General features: G+C 43.0%; 2 protein-coding genes across 19 annotated transcripts in view; one reads left to right on the top strand and one right to left on the bottom strand.

Moving 5' to 3' along the window:
- Positions 1-20,128, top strand: part of DST (dystonin) — a 470,941-nt gene that overhangs the window by 10,498 nt on the left and 440,315 nt on the right. For all 18 annotated transcript variants that reach the window (XM_073336274.1, XM_073336294.1, XM_073336272.1 and 15 more), the window contains exon 3: positions 9,914-10,102. In XM_073336274.1, coding sequence (XP_073192375.1) covers positions 9,914-10,102 — 189 coding nt within the window. The remainder of the gene's footprint in view (positions 1-9,913; positions 10,103-20,128) is intronic.
- The window catches only part of BEND6 (BEN domain containing 6), a 115,674-nt gene that overhangs the window by 52,324 nt on the left and 43,222 nt on the right, over positions 1-20,128 (bottom strand). The window lies entirely within an intron of this gene.

The following is a 20,128-nucleotide window of genomic DNA, read 5'->3' as shown; positions in this document are numbered from 1 at the left end:
TCAGTATAGAGCTACCAAAAGGAAACATAAAAAAGTGGGTGTGTTTTGAGGTATTGGGGAAGCTGTAGTTTAAAGGTAACTGGGTTGATCTTTTGGCATATCTAGAAGGGTCCTAGGAATTGGTGGCCCAGTTTCCAGAAAGGTTGACTGGTCTGGAGATGCTTTGTGGCGAACCTTACCTTCTGGCCTATTCTGAACACCAGAGCTTCCTACATGGTCTACATGTCTCTTGTAAGCCTTCTTCATCTCTTCTAGGTGGTTCTTGAGCTCCTCCTGTATGAGATGGATGTCTCTGTTGGACCCAGTTGGTGGCGGCTGGGTTTGGGGAGGTTGCTTGTAGTGCCCAGTGAAAATGGGAGTGGAATCTGAGGAATGGGCTCTGACCTGTAGAGGCATGGTTGGCATTGTTATATGAAAATTTTGCATATAGCAGGAGTGTGGACCAGTTATCTTGGTGATAGTTCACAAAATGTCTCAAGTATTGTTCCAGTACTTGGTTCACCCTTTAGGTTGCCCATCGGTTTGGGGTGGTATGTGGTGGAAGTTGATAGGGAGACATGCAGTAACCAGAATGCTTAGCACCAAAAGTGAAAGGTAAACTGTGGGGCTTGGTCTGAAACTGTGTATTCTGGAAGTCTGTGAAGATGAACCAGCTCCTGGAGTTTGGCAGTAGCCTCGACAGAGGGTAGGTAGTTGCAGGGGATGAAGTGGGTCTTTTTAGTCAGACTGTCCACAGCAATTGCTGGGAGTTCCACAGTGAAGTCTAAGAGGATGGCAGACCAAGGCCTAGTTGGAGTCTCTAGTATACGAAGGTGCTGAGTGGTCTAGTCTGGAGCATCTTGCTGTGTGCACAGTACTCACAGGAGTCCATGTAAGCTTGGATGTCAGACTGCCAACAGAAAAAATGGGCAAACTGAACCGCCAATGGAGTGTCATGGCATAGCTGTAGCACCTCCAGTCAGGGGCACTATGGGGGGACATCTGTGTACTTGTCAAAGTATGTTACCCCATCCCACATGGAGCAGAGCATCTTAGTCTCTAATGGTATAGACTAGATTCCTTGGATGAGTGGGTCTTCTTTCAGGGTGGACTGGATGGGGGAGCTCAGGTCTTGATGAATTGTGGCATTGACAAATTTACTAGGCTTGAGGGGGCAGAGGACTCAGAAATAGGTTCCTCGTTTCCACCAGCCTCTCTGGAGCGAACGTGATGTGGGTTGTCAAAGATGGTCAAGAAGGCTTGCAAGAAGGTGTCCCAGTCAGGGAGAACTGGGCTGTTCTGTGCTAATGTTGGGGGAGCCCAGTTGAGCTCTTAGCTGGTGAGAAGGCTAACTACCAGTCCCACCCTTGTGTGGTCTGTGGGGTACGTTCTGTGGTGGAGCTGAAAGGACAGCCTGCATTGACTCAGATACCCCTGGAATTTCCAAAGGTTCCTGTCAAGCCGTTTGGGCAGTGGGACCACGGGAGCCTGTTCAGGCGATGGTGGTTTGCTCAGGTACCTAGTGTAGCTGCTTCTCCCTGGGAGCAGGGTAGTTGCTCATGCAGGGTCTGTGCTTCTGTTGCAGACTGTGTAGCTTGGCTCTGTAGTTCGAGGTTCTGTCTGCAGATTAGTGACTTGGTCTTGCAGGTTCTAGGCCCACGGGGAACTGCTGGTCAGAGGGCAGCCCACCCCTTTCATCTTCTATGAAGGATAGGGTTGCCAGGTGTCTGGTTTTTGCCTGGAATGTCTGGTCAAAAAGGGACCCTGGCAGCTCCAGCACTGCTGACTGGGCTGTTAAAAGTCCAGGTGGCGGCAGGGGGATGAGGAGGGGACCTGCCGCAGCTCTCTCTGTGGAACTTGAGGGTGGTGCGAGCCCTGGCGGGCAGGGGGTGGATCCCAGTGAAGGGGCTGGGAAAAGCATTCGGGCTGCAGGCTGGGGCTGGCAGGCAGTGGCTGGGGGTTCCTTGCAGAGTGGGCATGGTGGCCTTTAGGAAGTGCCTTCAGCCCCCTCCCTGTCTGGCCCACTGCTCCCCGGGGACTGCTGCACTGGGCTCATCTCAGGGCCATGCAACTAGCAGATAATGGGCTGTGGGCTTGTCAGACTCCTCGCAGAGATGAATGAGCTGCACGGAAGCATGGGACTAAAGTTGGACTGCTCTCCCTGGGAATGGGTCCGAGCAGAGTTGGACAGCAGCTGGGTGTGGAGGCCCCAGCCAGTGGCTGTCCTGGGGGGGATGAAGGATAGGGGCTGCTGGTCATTGCAAATGATGTGGGGTTGAGGAGGGAGCCTGCTGCAGCTCTCTCCCTGGAGCTGCTGTGATTTGGGCTACACAGCGAGCCAGGGGCAGCAGTGGGGTATGTATGTGTGTGTCACTTGTGTGGAATTCTCTCCCTGTCTTCCTACCCCCCTCCCCCCCGCATTCCGGAGAACAGAAAAAAAATTTGCCCTCAGTGCGCTGGCCGAGCCATGTGTCCAGGATTCATGGCAGACAGAACAGCCTCTGAGGCCTGGGAAATGGCAGGGCAGCACTGGTGTGGCTGCTATTTAAGGAGCTACCTGACATCAGCACCTCCCGGAGCCCCCGTGAACTGCACTAACCAGAGCTGCCCGGAGCCCGAACCCCATCCCGCACCCAAACTCCCTCCTGGAGTCCTCACCCCTTCCCACACCCCAACCCCCTGCCCCAGTCCTGAGCCCCTCCCACACTCTGAACCCCTTGGCCCCAGTCTGGAGCCTCCTCCTACACCCCAAACCCCTCATCCCCAGCCCCACCCCAGAGCCCGCTCCCCCAGCAGGAGCCCTCACCACCCACACCCCAACCCCCTGCCTCAGCCCGGAACCCCCTCCCATACTCCAAACCCCTTGGCCCCAGCCCCACCCCAGAGCCCACACCCACAGCTGGAGCCCTCACCCCTTCCCATGCCCCAACCCTCTGCCCCAAGCCAGTGAAAATGAGCAAGTGAGCGATGGAGGGAGGGGGAATGGAGTGAGCGGGGGTGGGGCTTGGAGAATGGGCAAGGCCTTGGGGCAGGGGGCAGGACTAGGGTGTTCGGTTTCCTGCAATTAGAAAGTTGGCTACCCTAATGAAGGAGTTGGAGGGGCAAAGGGGGTCTGAGCAAATTGTCAGGCCCAGAGTCAGGGCTGGGCGGTGGGTGACCTTGGCCAGTTACAATGTTGCAGTCAGGAGATAAGCTTCCTGCAGTTTGTAGCTTCCCAGTGTACCCCAGAAAAAACCAAGCCTGAGCTTCTGGTTGCACTCCAAAAATATGAGTGGCCTGGAGCCCCATGGTCCCAGCTTCTCATCCTGCAAATTCTGACTGATTTGGCTCTGGAAATACTCTAAGCTACTTAAATTCATTCTAGCTCATCAGTGGCCATTGCATCAACCAGATCTGACTCTTTGCTTTCTAATTTTTTAAAAAGATTGTACTGAGGGTAGCAATCCCTGATGTAGGTTTTGAATGCACCAGGGAAAGGGGGAAGACACTTGGACAAGCTGTAACAAAGTCAGTGAAGAAATAGGGGACAGGACACCCTCTCACCTCTGAGATTTTTTTAGGAATAAGTTGAGAACAGGCCAGCTTCTAAAATGGCCACACATAGGTAGCTGCCTGATTATTATTAGGATAATTTTAAGTTGCTTAGGAAGTATGCAAAAGGTGTGACTACCTGGTATTTTACCACCTGCTTACTCATCTCAAATTAAAGTAAAATTCCACTTCACTAGTTTTATATATCATGCTTATAAGGAATTTGAAATAGAAATGATCATATCCTTAGGGATTCACATTTTCAGATCACATCTCTTACTGAAGAGTTTTGGGGTCACAAGGCCGAATCTCATCTCACCCACTTTTTGCTCACTAAACTCCCTTGATTTAAATGGACTTCTTATTTACATCTCTGCAAATGCAATCTCAGTAAGGACCATCAGCTCTACTTAAATACACATGTACTGTTCTGTACCTGAAAAATGCATTCATATCCCATTTAAACTTCTTGGCTTGAAGTGTACACGTGTCACCTCAGGAACTGGAGTCCTGATTTTCTAATAACAAATATACTAAGTGCTACAAAAGCATAATGCAGTTAAGCATCACTTCATATAAAGCACCTATAGGTGCCTGTACTTCAGTGTGGTTATTAAATAAGATATCCTAATCCAACAGTTAGATCCTCAAAGTATCCCATACCTATGTGTTTTGTTTTTATTCGCCCTGCAGACCCAGTATAAGTAAGCACATCTTCACTGCCAAAAAAGGTGTGTTCTTAAATAGCAGTGAAGACAGGGCAACTCAGCTTTTAACTTGTGTTAGCCGCTTAAGTTAAAGCCAATCGGGGAGCCTGGGGATGAACTTTGGCTACTAACCCGAGTTAAAAACTGAGTTGCTATATCTTCACTGCTCTTTTAGTCCAAGTTAGCTAACACACATTACCTGACCTGAGTTAAGAGCATATATTTTTTGCAGTGCAGAGAGTGAGCTGGTTTCTCTTCCATAAATAGAATTATGTACTAAGTTGCAATGTGCAAGTCTCCAAGCAATGGCATGGCCACTGGTGTCACTAAAGGCCTGATTTGGTTTGCAGCACCTTTATTATGAGTGACCATGCATGAGAAAGAAAGAATTCAGTTTGAATCCCAGATCATAGGTTGAGTTTGCAGGGCTGAAAGTTAGATACAATATCTTTCTATTTGTAAACCAAGCACATTCAATGTGTAAATCACTGAGGGACAATAAAGTGGGAAACCCAGAATGATATTTTTACAGTCACTTTTCAGAGTTGAACAGTTCTTTAAAATACACAAATGCACAAAAACTGTATATATAATGATAACTTCCTATGCACTTGAATGAATAGCAGGAAGGCTCTTCAAACTTTCAGTTGGCTGCAGAATATGGTACATTGGAGTTATTTAATAAGACTCCTGCCTTGTTAAGTAGTTACTTCAAGAAAAGTATTTAATTCCATTTTTGCCCATATTCAAGGTTGTTCAGAATTCTGGCGTCTTGAGAATTTTTATAATGGTATGCACATTAGTGTTTCTGGGTCTTAAGAATTTTTAGATTGCATACACATGAAAGTTTCTAGGCCTTAAATAGGCAATAACTGACAATTCAAAGACTGTTTTTGAGGCCATTAGTTGACAGTAATAATAGATAACAGTTCTCATTTGTGCATAACCACTGTCAAAAAGTGAAATCGCACTGTGCTGGGTATTCCATTTGACTTCCTTTGATTCATATATTCATTAGTGCTATTGCAAAAGTGGCTTTAGTCTGATGGGCTCACTCTGATGTCTGGAAAAGTATTTGCAAACACAATTGAGGTCTGTTGCCATTCTTCTTAGTGCCCTCAATGGGCCTGATACCAACCAGCCGTTTTCCTGTAGACTACTGAAGCTCTGCCATAAGGCTTGGGCCCTGATCCAATGCTCATTGATGTCAGCGCAAAGACTTCCAGTTACTTCAATGGACGTTGGATAATGCCCTTAGCGACTCTCCTAGAGTTAATGTTTAGTGCCACTGCAAACACACACAAGCTTAAAGTCAAGCATATGCTAAATCAGGTTATATTTTTCTCCCATTCAGAATACCCCCCATGGAAAATCCAGGTACTCCCTGGAAAAATCTAGGAAAACAGTATAATTTGTTTTCAAGTCCAGAAATAACCAATAGCCTAAAATGAAGGGAAAGGAAATGGCTGAGAGAGAGAAAGCCAAAGTAAATAAATAAGATGGCACATTGAAAGTATGGAACAGACAAAGATGCAATTCACTAAAGCTACCAAATGAATTGGTGCTAGTGGTACATAGTCATCCTTGCTTCTTATGAAAGTGTTATTTAGAATGTTAGAAGATAAGAAAAAATATATAGTAGAAATGAAGGAGAGGGGGGAAAGGTACAATGCAATATCCAAAACGTCCTCATATGTAAAATATTAACATGACAGCAAAAAGTAAGATAGTTATGAGTCTTTCCACCAAGGTTTAGTGTTGTTTATTATATTTATTAATGATCTAGAAAGGGGGATGATAAGAGAGGGACCAAAATCTGTAGATGTATGAAATATGTGTCACTGGCCACTGAGACACTTCTGAACTACTACGTCTTTAAGAAAGAAAGACTGTGCAGGTCCTTGTGCCTGTTCAGCCACTACATTAGTGTTTAGAAGAAAACTGATCTTTTTTTTCTCTTGTTTTAAAATACCCTGATACTGCTATGCTTAATGCAAAAAGGCTTCTTTGTTAAGAAACTAAGGAAGAAGCTGTTTGAAACGCTACAACTGCTAGCTATTACCCTCTATCTCAATAATGCAATAAACAGGCCTCCTATGTGTCAGAAATACATTATTTAACCTGAAATATAAGGCTTGCCCTTCTGGAAGGGAAATCACAGTGGATAAATGAGAATCGCACAGGAATTAGTATATTAAAAACAACATGATTCTAGATGTTAAATCAGAGCTCTTGGGAATGTAGCAAAATGTCCCACAGCCTTCAGTGAGTTCATGGCAGTGTATGGGTCTGAGACCAAATCACCAGGGAAAAACGGAGATGCTAAGGTTCATCCATGCAATGTAAATCAGTTGCACTCTCATTGATTAGCACTTTGCAACTCTCTCTAGCATGTCTGTTTTGGTTCCACTGTGCATCTTTTCTTGTTCTTTGGGATGAGCTGTAGTTGCAGATTCCTAGACAAAAAACCTCTACTTGTTTTTTTACCCTGTACATAGGAGGCCTGTTTATTGCATTATTGAGATAGAGGGAAATAGCTAGCAGTTTTAATGTTTCAAACAGCTTCTTCCTTAGCCTTTTTTTGCTATAAGCACAGCAGTATCAGCTCACATGAAAAAATATGCTGACACTAAAGCCGGTATATTGCATTTTTTCTTTCTTCAATTTTATAACTAAGGAGCCAAATCTTGCAGTTCTTATCCCTTACTCTAGCAAAGTTTCCACTGCAGGACTGAGTAGGCACTGAAGGTTTTGGCTCAAGGACATCTCCTGTCTTTCACCCTCTTTTTTGATAAGGAATTCATTTCCCCCCTGCTTCGTACTTCCCACCTGAAATCATAGTCCTTTGCATTTATCACATCATAATCCTCTCGAGAGCAAGCAGTTGTGATACTGCAAACAGAAGATTATGACTTTAAGTGGAGAATAAGCTCAGAAGCAGATGAGGTCTTAAAGTGACAAAGATCCTGTTTTCTTGCTAATATCCCTACCAATAAACAAGGGAAGATACATATGAGCAGCATTGCCCATAAACAAAATATAGCGTTTTCCAAGAGGCATCAGTGGGTCTTTAATATTTAAACAAAATATTTAATTATTAAACCTAGAAGCTCTTTTGACATGAAGTCATTCAGTGAGAGAGAGCCACACACTTAAATCCCTCTTTGGCACGCATCTCTAAGCACTTTTTGAGCTGCTTAGCTTTTACCAAATATTTGTGTTACATAAATATGCAATCCTGGAGAATTGTATCCGGCTCTGAGGGGACTGGGAGAATGGCTAATGTGCCCTGCATATGACCGGGATTCAACCAGTAGCCAGTCCTGAATCTGTAGCTAAAATTTAGCTTATATTTGGAGTTCAAACTCATTCAGAACTCAGAATGGGTTCACTAGTCATATCATCTTTAAAGATTACTTTCCTGACAGTGGATTAAAATTGCTGATGCACATTCCTGTTTTTACAGAAAGAGAAGGTCCTCACCTGGAAACTAAAGATTTGAACAACTGTATAAATAGTTCTGTTTGTACTATATTATTTTTCCTTAATTCATTTAATTTTCACTTTGATTAATTTGACTAGATATCGTAAATTGTTTATATTATTTATTTCATAAGGCAGGTGAACAGAAACTGGGGCAAAAAGATTTTTCCCTTGCAATAATATGACATAGCCTTATGGATTTATATCTTTTAATATTTGTGGATCACACAAAATCCACAAGTTTCTTGGCTGCATTACCTTACATTAGGCCGTTTTTTGCTAGCCACTATGGATATGATCCCTCTCATGTTGAAGGAGTTGGGGACCAAATTCTGCTGTAACTTACACCCTGTGCAATTGGAATTGGATAGGGTATAATTAAGAGCAGAATTTGGCCCTGGTAGTTTTGCCTTTGACTTCAGAGGGAGCAGAATCAAGATCAGTTATTTTTATAAACACCCTGCCTACTCCACAGAAATGAATGTTCTTTAAAGGAAAGTTCCACAGTTTAGTTATAAAAAATCTCTCTTCTCTCACATGCAAAAACTATATTAAAAGAATGTCAGGGTGGCTATGTCAAGTATCTAAAAGTCAGGAAATGTCAGAATTAAGGTTAGCCATGGAACCTCATTTCAGCTCCTTTTGCACTTGTCTTATGATAGTCTTGTTCCACATCAGATACGAAGTCTGAGGTTGAACCAAGAATAGAGCCCAACTCTCCAGTGTCCCAGTGGAGTGACTTAAACACAAGGGTAATTCCTTTCTCTTCTTTACAGCTCTCTGCTTCATTCACTGACCATCCTGTGCATTGAATGAGGCGTGGGTAAGGGAAAACAAATAGTATGTGATCATGTAATGAAAGACTGTATCAGAATGCATAGGAACAAAGGGAGCAAATTAAGGTTGCATAGGGATCCGTAATTCTGATCTTCCCTAACTTTGCTTGGATTTGCCACCTAAATAACATTTTTAACCTCATTTTTATATGTAATAAACTTGGTTTTTAAAAAATAAAATTGAAAAACCAGAAATTACACCCTATGGAACTTTATTCCCCACTCAGCCCTGCATGAGACAAAAGCAGGGTTGGAATCCAGGACCATAGTACAGACTTGCTGGTGGCAATGTTGTTTTCTACATGGGCCAGCCATTATAGGGTGATGAAGCACACACACTGGCATTAGCTCACACAGCTATTTTCTAGACATGTTAAGAATGTTGGGAATTAGGAATTCTTGGTTTTATTTTTGGCTGTGAAATGGAACATGGTCTTTTGGTTACAGATAACACAGCCAAGGATGCATATGACACATGCATTGCGAAAAGCAGTGTGACTAGGTGGATGAGATGATAAATTAGGGACCTGGGTTCTATTCCCTGGCTCAGTAAGAGCTGGGAACATACTCAGTGCTGTTGGTGTGTGTTGGGTTGGAGCACGGTCAGTGTGATTGGCTTGCAGGAGCTTCATGATACTGGGAGCATGCTTAATGCAGTTGGCATGTAGGGATTGGGGTGTCAGCCTGGGTGGTGTAGTTGGCCTGTGGGAATGAAGTTTCATAGGGCTGGAAGCATGTTCAGAGATTTTCACAGCAAGCCTCTAATAAACTTTACTGAGCATGTCAAACAACAACTTTCAGAGGCCCATAACTTGAACAAATCTGGGTGGATTTGTGTTGTGACAGCATAAGACAGTCTCTTTACCTGAGGAATATTCTGCTGCCAAATTTCAAGTTCTTCCGCCAAACCCTGGAAGTGGTAGAGCTCTTAAAAGAAATGGTTGGCAACAAATTAACATTAGCAAACATTGAACCATTTTTGCTGGAATTCTCCAAAACAATTCAGCCTGAGGCAGAGAGCAGGTATAGAAAACTTTAATCTGAATAGATTTTGGCAAAGATACAAGCAACTGAAAACGTAGGCTTATAATGAAAAATGTTAAGCAACCTTAATTAAAGATGTAACAACCAGCTCTGCCTATAATAGTTATAATCTATATCTATCTATATATATAGAGAGAGAATGTGATGCCTAAACTACTTAACAATGTTCCTTTACTGCTGCATGCTAATTTTATTATTACAATATTTGTAAACCTTCATCGTCAGTGTGTTTTGTCTCTAATAATTAATAAAATCCTCTACGATATTTCTTTTTGTTATGTTGCTGCATTCTGAGAATTGTCAAACATTGCTATTGCCTTTTCTATGTCATAGGGTTTTAGACCAAGTCCTCGTCATGCTAGAAGACGTGTAGCACCTCGCCTTGAAGAAACTCAGCCTCTAGCGGAAGTACATCACTTGAGTGAACAAGAAACTTCCATAAGGAAAAGAAAAATCAAGAAAAACAGCAGAGTTCAGCCAGAATTTTACCATTCTGTTCAAGTCACACCAACTCGAAAACCTGTGAGTATTCTACTTTTGTAGTATAATGACACACATGTCAGATTGAAGCATGGAATATATTTTTATTTTGTGAGATGTGTATGGGCATTACTCTGGTTATCACTTCAGAAAACCCCCAAATCTCATGACCAACAACTACATATATAAATTTGTTAGTGTTTTTAATGTCAATGCTTAACTGATTGTTTTAACCCAGCTGTGAAGGTTTTTATTTAGAATTTTGACTCTTAGTCAAAAATTAAGTACTGAAATCATCCTAACATAATTTTTGCATGTATTTTTTGACACATGACATATATTCTGATGAAATGCCTCGCAGGATTAGACCTGTCAAAGATTCTAGGTACTGTACTGAAATTTTGTTTGGTCTCAACACCAGCTACATTTGTACAAAGACAATTTAGAGGTCTCTTCAGCTCTATGCTACGGTTGCCACTTTTCTGTTATGCAAAATTTGGATCAAGCCCCACCTTTCTTCACTCCAAGGCCTGGCCTACACACTTTTTTGTACCAGTATAACTATTTTGGTTAGGAGTGATTTTTTACTGGAATACTTATGCAGGCACAACTCCTAGTGTGGACATGATAGACCAGTATAAAGGTTCTTTATACAGATACAGCTTATTTCCCTTCTTGTATGGGAATGAGCTGTACTGGTGTAAGCACCTTTATATGAATATGACCTGCATCCACAGTAGGGGGACTGTACTTCTTTAACTAGACTGGTATTGTTAAAGCAGTACAACTTTGGTGTGTAGACAAGCCCTAATAAAGCCCCTGTCCTTGTTCCTCTTACTAAACTGCATCCCCTAGAATAAGCTATATATTTCTAACACAGAGCCGAAATGGGCAGGAATGGTATCCCTAGCCTCTGTTTGCCAGAAGCTGGGAATGAGCAACAGGGGATGGATCACTTGATGATTACCTGTTCTGTTCATTCCCTCTGGGGCACCTGGCACTGGCCACTGTCGGAAAACAGGATACTGGGCTAGATGGACCTTTGGTCTGACCCAATAGGGCCATTCTTATATTCTTATGTTCTTAATCGTTTTTAAGCACGATAATCAGTGTGAGATCTTCTAGCAGATCTCTTAGTCCCTCCTATCCTCTCCCTTTTACCTTCCCCCAGTTAACTCTCTTATCCCCACTTGTTTCTCTTATCCTCTTATTTATTCTCCCTTTTCATACCATTTTAGTACTTCTCTTCTCCACTGTCCTGTATTCCTTTTTCTCTACTTTCTATTTACCCGAGTCCTTGTTTGCTCCGAACACCAGCTTGTTCTCACTCTCCTATGCCATACTCCCTTTGTCAATTGGTCTCCCTTGATTTACAGTCCTTTCCCATTTGCCAGCTCTACCATTCTCTTCTCTTCCCCTGCTCTGTCCTCTTTTAGTCCTTTCCCCCCTTGTTCTCAGCCCTTCCTTCCTTCCCTCCCTCTCTTTCCCCTTTCATCTGCCCCCACTCAACTTTTCTCCCTTTTCCAGATTCCCCTTTCTGCTGCATCATTCTTTACCTCCTTCTAACCCGCATGGTATGCTTGTGCTGAAGGAGCACTTAACTATGGTGCTCCTACATTTCTGGGGCTATTGATTGACTACCTCTGATTGTCTGCATGGAGAGCAGAGCACCAGAGGTGCTGGATGAGTCAGTGCCCAAATAAATTTGTTAGTCTATAAGGTGCCACAAGTACTCCTCATTGTTTTTGGACTAGCAATGTGAACTTGCATGAGCAGCAAGTTCATATTGCAAGAAAGAGTTTTCTATGCAAAACCAGCAACACACCATGGAGACCTGGGAACCAGACAAAGGGATACAACAAGACAAAAAACCAGACGGAGGGTAATCTTACCATGTGTCTTTGCCATCTATCTTATTTTAGTGGGTCTGTGCAATATTCTGTAAAACCAGCCATTATGACATTAATACTGTAAATCCCAACTTTAGAGAATATTTCCCTAGGTGCTGTTATGGTTATAGGATTAATTTGATATTATTTTTGTACCCTATAGCTAGTGCTGTGTCTTTGAACGGTGTCCGGTTCCATGTTTTCAGAAAGAACACATGATATAAACATAAATTAGCCCTTTAACTCTATTAAACTGCATGCTACAAGGAAAATTTAACTGACAAAATCAGCTTTTTCTCTTTCATCTTAAATTATGATGAAATTGTTAATAAGTTCCAAATGACATTATGAATAGGGTTGATGCCATGACATTGCATTGCAGCTTTGTGGTGTTTTATGGAATCCCAAAAATTACTTATGGAGATGGAAAGGCTTGTTATGCCATCCTATCATGCATTTCCCCGTCAGTTCAGGCTTGTTCCCTACAGTACATTTTCTAATACTTTGTTCAGTTTAGTTTTTATGTCTCAAATACTGATGCTTTCTACCACTTCTCTCTCTTCTCTACCATTTCTCATTCCACATTCTAATATACAGTAATACTGCCAGGAGTTTTCTTGATCTTCAGCCTCCAGTTTTCTTTCTGTAATTTTTATGTTGTCGCTCCTAGTTATACTTACTTGTACTGCTCTTAAATAATTTTTCTGCCTTCTTCGTGTTTACACACTATAAATATTTGTAGACTCTTGTCATGTCCCCCCTCTTCCCCCTAGTCATCACTTGGACATCTTATATATATTTACTGTTTTAATCTCTCCTCAAAAATGGTTTCCTCCAGCCCTCTGATCATTTTTATTGCTTTTCTCTTAACTTCTTCTACTTTGTCAATATATTTCTGTCAATGAGGTGCTTTGCTATGTGCACAGCATTTCAAGTGTGGTCACGCCAGAACCAAATAGAAAGAAACCACCGTAGAACTTTATAGAAAAAGATTACCAGGGCAGAAAAGGTCAGGGAGCTGCATTGTATGTAAGAGAGCAGTCTGACTGCTCAGAGCTCCGGTATGAAACTGCAGAAAAACCTGAGTGTCTCTGGATTAAGTTTAGAAGCGTGAGCAACAAGGGTGATGTCATGGTGGGAGTCTTCTATAAACCACCGGACCAGGGGGATGAGGTGGACGAGGCTTTCTTCTGGCATCTGACAGAAGTTACTAGATTGCAGGCCCTGGTTCTTATGGGAGACTTCAATCACCCTGATATCTGCTGGGAGAGCAATACAGCGGTGCACACACAATCCAGGAAGTTTTTGGAAAGTGTAGGGGACAATTTCCTGGTGCAAGTGCTGGAGGAACCAGTTAGGGGCAGAGCTCTTCTTGACCTGCTGCTCACAAACCAGGAAGAATTAGTAGGGGAAACAAAAGTGGATGGGAACCTGGGAGGCCATGACCATGAAATGGTAGAGTTCAGGATCCTGACACAGGGAAGAAAGGAGAGCAGCAGAATACAACTCTGGACTTCAGAAAAGCAGACTTTGACTCCATCAGGGAACTGATGGGCAGGATCCCCTGGGAGAATAACATGAGGGGGAAAGGAATCTAGGAGAGCTGGCTGTATTTTAAAGAATCCTGATTGAGGTTACCAGAACAAACCATCCCGATGTGTAGAAAGAATAGTAAATATGGCAGGCGACCAGCTTGGCTTCACAGTGAAATCCTTGCTGCTCTTAAACACAAAAAAGAAGCTTACGAGAAGTGGAAGATTGGACAAATGACCAGGAAAGAGCATAAAAGTATTGCTCGGGCATGCAGGAGTGAAATCAGGAAGGCCAAATCACACCTGGAGTTGCAGCTAGCAAGAGATGTTAAGAGTAACAAGAAGGGTTTCGTCAGTATGTTCGCAACAAGAAGAAAGTCAAGGAAAACGTGGGCCCCTTACTGAATGAAGGAGGCAACCTAGTGACAGAGGATGTGGAAAAAGCATATGTACTCAATGCTTTTTTTGCCTCTGTCTTCACGAACAAGGTCAGCTCCCAGACTACTGCACTGGGCAGCACAGCATGGGGAGGAGGTGACCAGCCCTCTGTGGAGAAAGAAGTGGTTCGGGACTATTTAGAAAAGCTGGACGAGCACAAGTCCATGGGGCTGGATGCGCTGCATCCAAGAGTGCTAAAGGAGTTGGCGGATGTGAATGCAGAGCCATTGGCCATTATCTTTGAAAACTCATGGTGATCAGGGGAGGTCCCAGACGACTGGAAAAAGGCTAATGTAGTGCCCATCTTTAAAAAAGGAAAGGAGGAGGATCCTGGGAACTACAGGCCAGTCAGCCTCACCTCAGTCCCTGGAAAAATCATGCAGCAGGTCCTCAAGGAATCAATTCTGAAGCACTTAGAGGAGAGGAAAGTGATCAGGAACAGTTAGCATGGATTCACCAAGAGCAAGTCATGCCTGACTAATCTAATTGCCTTCTGTGACGAGATAACCGGCTCTGTGGATGAGGGGAAAGCAGTGGACGTGTTGTTCCTTGACTTTAGCAAAGCTTTTGACATGGTCTCCCACAGTATTCTTGCCAGCAAGTTAAAGAAGTATGGGCTGGATGAATGGACAATAAGGTGGATAGAAAGCTGGCTAGATTGTTGGGCTCAAGGGGTAGTGATCAATGGCTCTATGTCTAGTTGGCAGCCGGTATCAAGTGGAGTGCCCCAAGGGTCGGTCCTGGGGCCGGTTTTGTTCAGTATCTTCATTAATAATCTGGAGGATGGCGTGGATTGCACCCTCAGCAAGTTTGCAGATGACACTAAACTGGGAGGAGAGGTAGATACACTGGAGGGTAGGGATATGATACACAGGGCCCTAGACAAATTAGAGGATTGGGCCAAAAGAAATCTGATGAGGTTCAACAAGGACAAATGCAGAGTCCCGCACTTAGGATGGAAGAATCCCATGCACCGCTACAGACTAGGGACCGAATGGCTAGGTAGCTGTTCTGCAGAAAAGGACCTAGGGGTTACAGTAGACGAGAAGCTGGATATGAGTCAATAGTGTGCCCTTGTTGCCAAGAAGGCCAATGGCATTTTGGGATGTATAAATAGGGGCATTGCCAGGAGATCAAGGGACGTGATCATTCCCCTCTATTCGACATTGGTGAGGCCTCATCTGGAGTAGTGTGTCCAGTTTTGGGCCCCACACTACAAGAAGGATGTGAAAAAATTGGAAAATGTCCAGCAGAGGGCAACAAAAATGATTAGGGGACTGGAACACATGAGTTACGAGGAGAGGCTGAGGGAACTGGGATTGTTTAGTCTGCGGAAGAGAAGAATGAGGGGGGATTTGATAGCTGCTTTCAATGACCTGAAAGGGGGTTCCAAAGAGGATGGATCTAGACTGTTCTCAGTGGTAGCAGATGACAGAACGAGGAGTAATGGTCTCAAGTTGCAGTGGAGGAGGTTTAGGTTGGCTATTAGGAAAAACTTTTTCACTAGGGGGTGGTGAAACACTGGAATGCATTACGTAGGGAGGTGGTGGAATCTCCTTCCTGAGAGGTTTTTAAGATCAGGCTTGACAAAGCCCTGGCTGGGATGATTTAATTGGGGATCGGTCCTGCTTTGAGCAGGGGGTTGGACTAGATGACCTCCTGAGGTCCCTTCCAACCCTGATATTCTATGATTTATTAATTCCTCCTTGCTCCATGATATATCTGCGTATTCAGCCCTAAATTGGATTGGCCTGTTTTGCTGTCATATTTCAGTACATGCTCAGGTGCATTACTGTCCACTATCCCCGATAGGAGTCTTGCACTATTATTGCATTCCAGGTTTCTTGTTTTTGTTGAAAACCAGTGTTGTGCATTATTTTCACCCAGATGTATTAGCTTTCATTTTTCCTAGTCAAATCTTGTTTTTGCTGTTTCCCGCCCTCGATCTAATCTCTTTAGGTGCACTTGGATTACTTCTCTCTTCTTTCAGAGTAACAGCCGTGTTAGTCTGTATTCGCAAAAAGAAAAGGTGTACTTGTGGCACCTTAGAGACTAACCAATTTATTAGAGCATAAGCTTTCGTGAGCTACAGCTCACTTCCTGAGATGCATATCGTGGAAACTGCAGCAGGCTTTATATATACACAGAGAATATGAAACAATACCTACTCCCACCCCACTGTCCTGCTGGTAATAGCTTATCTAAAGTGATCATCAGGTGGGCCATTTCCAGCACAAATCCAGGTTTTCTCACCCTCCACCCCCCCACACAAATTCACTTGTTAGTAATCTTAGCACCTTCCAGTTTAGGCTTTGATCCTAAGCACTTATGAATATGCTTAATTTTGCGACTGCGAGAAGTCCCGTTGAAGGCAGTAGGACTGCTTCTATGTGTAAAATTAAGAATGTTCAAGTATTTGCAGGATTAGAGCCTCTGCAAGGTCCACACATATATTGTTTATTCCTTCTTCAAGATAAATAATGAAGATAAATAAATGTAAATCAAACACTGATGCCTGCAGTGCTCAGATTCACAAATGGACTTAGGTGCCTAACTGCCATGTTAGGCATTTAAATCCCAGATTTAGGTGACGCTGGTATTCACAAAACCCCTGCTCAGCTTCCGCTGAATGCTGTAGGCACCTAATCTCACTCAGTGCCTTAAGTTTTCAGGATAAAAGTTCTCTAGGTGCCTATGGTTCTTCCTCTGAGCATGCTCACCACTCCCTCACTATACGTGTCCAGACACCTATCTCCCATCCAACCACGGGGGAAGAGAGGCGTTCGTTCACCTAACTCACCGGCAGGGCTTGATCTACTAGGTGTTCTCAGAACATGCCTACCTTCACACAAATCAGTTGGAGTAAGGGGGAAAGAATGACTCTATAGTTTGGTGGTAAGCGTACTCGCCCAGGATGTGGGAGACCCAGGATCCAGTCCCCTAGTTCTAGTGACCCTCTAATTATTTATCAAAAGTGAAATGCCTTCAACAGGAAAGATTGAGGGAGCCCCACATCAGAATATCCCACAACTCAGTAGTTAGGACACTCACCTGAGAGGTGGGAGACCCCTATTTAAATGCCTTCTCATTAGACAGAAGAGGAATTGAACATGAGTCTCCTGCATCTTGGGTAAGTACCCTAAACACTGGGCTAACAGTTATAAGGAATGTCCTCTTCCCCTGGCCTCTTGCAACAAATGCCTGAATCCAGGAGAGGTTTCATAGCTGAAACTCCCAGGCAGAGATAGGCACCTCCCTCATTCCTGGATATAGACACCAAACTCCCTGAGTTGGGCAGGGCTTAGGGAACACCCCTCTCCTCTACATCCCCCATGGGCCAGGTTAGGTGATTCCTTGCACAGCATGCTGGCTTTTGTGAATCCCACTCTTGGGTGCCTGTCTCCGCTTGTAGCATAGGGAGTCTGAGCACCTAATTCAGGCTTTGTGAAGCTCACTGGTTTTCTAGGCACATAAAAGTTAGGTGTTGTGATACTCAGTGTCACAATTCCTAAGTCCCTTTGTGAATCTAGCTCCAGATACATTACAACATTGTGCTGGAGGTTGGTTAACGTGCTTCTGTTATGGTGTAAGATAAACAATAACTTTTGTGTCCAGTGTGACCCTTAATGGCATCAGTATTACCTTGTGGAGACATTCCCTAAAGGTGGCAGTATTATCTTATATAGGCTTTAGGCCATGGAAAGCAAACATACATTTTGTTGAAGTGAGCCTTCAGTGAGGTTTTGGACAGAATGTAGAAATCTTGAAGAGAAGTGGGACCTTATTCTCAGGTAGTGTAAACTGGTATAGCTCCTTGGAAGTCAACTGAGCTATGATAATTTACATCTCCTGAGAATATGGTCTGTGATAGACAAGTTTTAAAAATGTAGGTACCTAAGTTTTCTGAGGGAATTAAGATCATGCAAGAAGATGAAAAAGCCTGGCTGTTGCTGTGGATTTACTTCTCCTAGGGAGGTCTTTTTCCTGGCTACTTTGTTAGTGTTTTAAAATCTTTGTTTTTTCAATTACAAGGGGTTTTGTGAATCTTACCTACACTTGTAATGTTGGTACAACCCCATCCTATGATTTAAAACACTTTAAAAAGTTGAGATTTGCTTCTTTGTTGGCATGGATCCAAGATAGTATAGGTAATGAAGAGATTTCATGGCTACTGTGCTATGGGGCCAGCTGGATGTGCAGGTCTCTCAAATCATAGTTTCGTCTACATCACCAAACACTTCCCCAGAGATGGATCTCTTGGCTTCTACAGGCAATGGGAAGTGCTTACAAGATGGCTGACTCACATAAACCTAATCAAGCAGGCACCAGGCTCATTTGAAATCTAAAAGCATTGAAACAACACAAAAATGCATGCTAACATTTATCATAACAGGATAATTACAAGACCAAATACTATACTAAGGATGCTACACAAATAACAGTGCAGGCAGTGATCCTCCAAACTCTTAAGCATGTGCAGAAATTTACTGATGTGAAGAGCCCCACTGGGCATCAGTGAGGCTGCTCAGAATAGCAGAGTTATGTACGTGTTTAAGGATCATAGCCTAAAGCAAAGCTCACACCCAAAGGAGTATAGTGATTATGGTAGGGATCCTGACAGCAAGGCGTACCTGGTTGTGGTGCCTGTAGAACCATGAGCTATGCATGCACATCTTTATTCAGATACCCTGTGGTTTTGTTTTTATGTGTGAATTCAAGAAAAAAATTTGTAGATATTACGTGAGGAAAAAAGTGTATGGAGTTTTTTAAACACATTGTTTGATGTCAAGAAATTTATGGAAGTGCTCAGTGTGTTAGTATACAGCTGACTTGTCTTTAATTTATTCATATATTGCAATCTTATTAAGTTGTTGTAAAAGTTGGCACCTATCTGAATCTTTAGGTTCCTGAATACCTTTTGAAAATCTGGCCCCAAGTGCTTAATCCAAAGACTCTTCTTGACTTTAGTGGGCCAATTGGATCAGCCACTAAGACCTCCATGTACTTACTGAGAGACTCGTTACGTCAGTTTTCTTAGGTTGTATTGTTTTTCACAACTAATGACTCGACACTCAAAGTCTCCTCTCCTGACACTCTGTTTGCTCCAAGACTTTTGTTTTCCTGCTGCTCCGCCAGTGTCTGCAACCTCTTTCCTTGTTGCTTGTCCCTGACTTCCTCTCCAGCTGCTCTTTCCTCTCCACCCTGGAGTTCATTTATTGCTACTCTAACTATTTCTCTGCCATTCTGCCTGCTTTATACATTGCCCCACATTATCTCATCTCCTATTCCTGGGCAGTTTTAGTTTTTTGAAGATACTTTTTTTTTTTTTAAAACGTGCACATGACTGTGGACTTTACTAGACAAGGACTGTGGCAGTTTCTAGATATTGCTCTGTGATTATTTTTTTTAAATAAAAAAGAAGAAGAACAAAAAGTCACATTTTGATTTCACTATCATTTATGGCTCCTTCCAGTATAAGCATTCCATGGGTGGGATATCAAAGCCACAAAATATAATGAAATAATAATAAATATGTTATACAGCTCAGAGGTTGGCTTCTGATCTCAATTCTATGAGTAATGCATCTGGAGTAACTATTGACTCCAGAGCACTGGGCCCTACTCTACTAATGCAAGGTACAAATAACTCCCTTTGAGATCAGTGGAGTTATCTATATCTTGTGGTGGGACAATCAGACTTTAGTGGATTTACTCCTCATTTACAGTGGTGGAAGTGAAATCAGAATCTGATCCATATTGTCTTTCATGCATAATCGCCTTAGTTGATCCCACACCTGTGAATAACAGAGAGGAAGTACAAAAGAATATGTTTTGTCCTCAGGAATTAAACTGGTTCCTTAGTTTCCATTGCTGTCTTTATCAGTTTTCCTTCTGGTTATGATCATGTATTTACTGAAAATGTACTAAAATTTTCAACTAGAATTAACTGTGTGTGACCTAAGATGCTGAAATAGGGCCAGGCTGTCTGGCCCAAAGTTCCATCACCTTGAAGCTAATACTATTTAGGGAATTAAGGCTGCAGTATGCTCTGCAGGACATGACCTTGCGCTTCCATCATTACTTTGTTCTGCCATAGGTACTTCAGTCTTCAAAAGAGAGAGCTGGGTGCATTTTGACCTCAGTTACATTTCTGTAAGTTGTAGAGCAGTGTTTCATCTGAGTTGCACAGCTTTGATATCACATCCCAAT

This window comes from Lepidochelys kempii, chromosome 3 (assembly GCF_965140265.1).
Source record: "Lepidochelys kempii isolate rLepKem1 chromosome 3, rLepKem1.hap2, whole genome shotgun sequence".
Taxonomy (NCBI): Eukaryota; Metazoa; Chordata; order Testudines; family Cheloniidae; genus Lepidochelys; species Lepidochelys kempii.
Note: the sequence above shows the minus strand (reverse complement) of the source record. Positions and strands in the feature narration are given on the sequence as shown.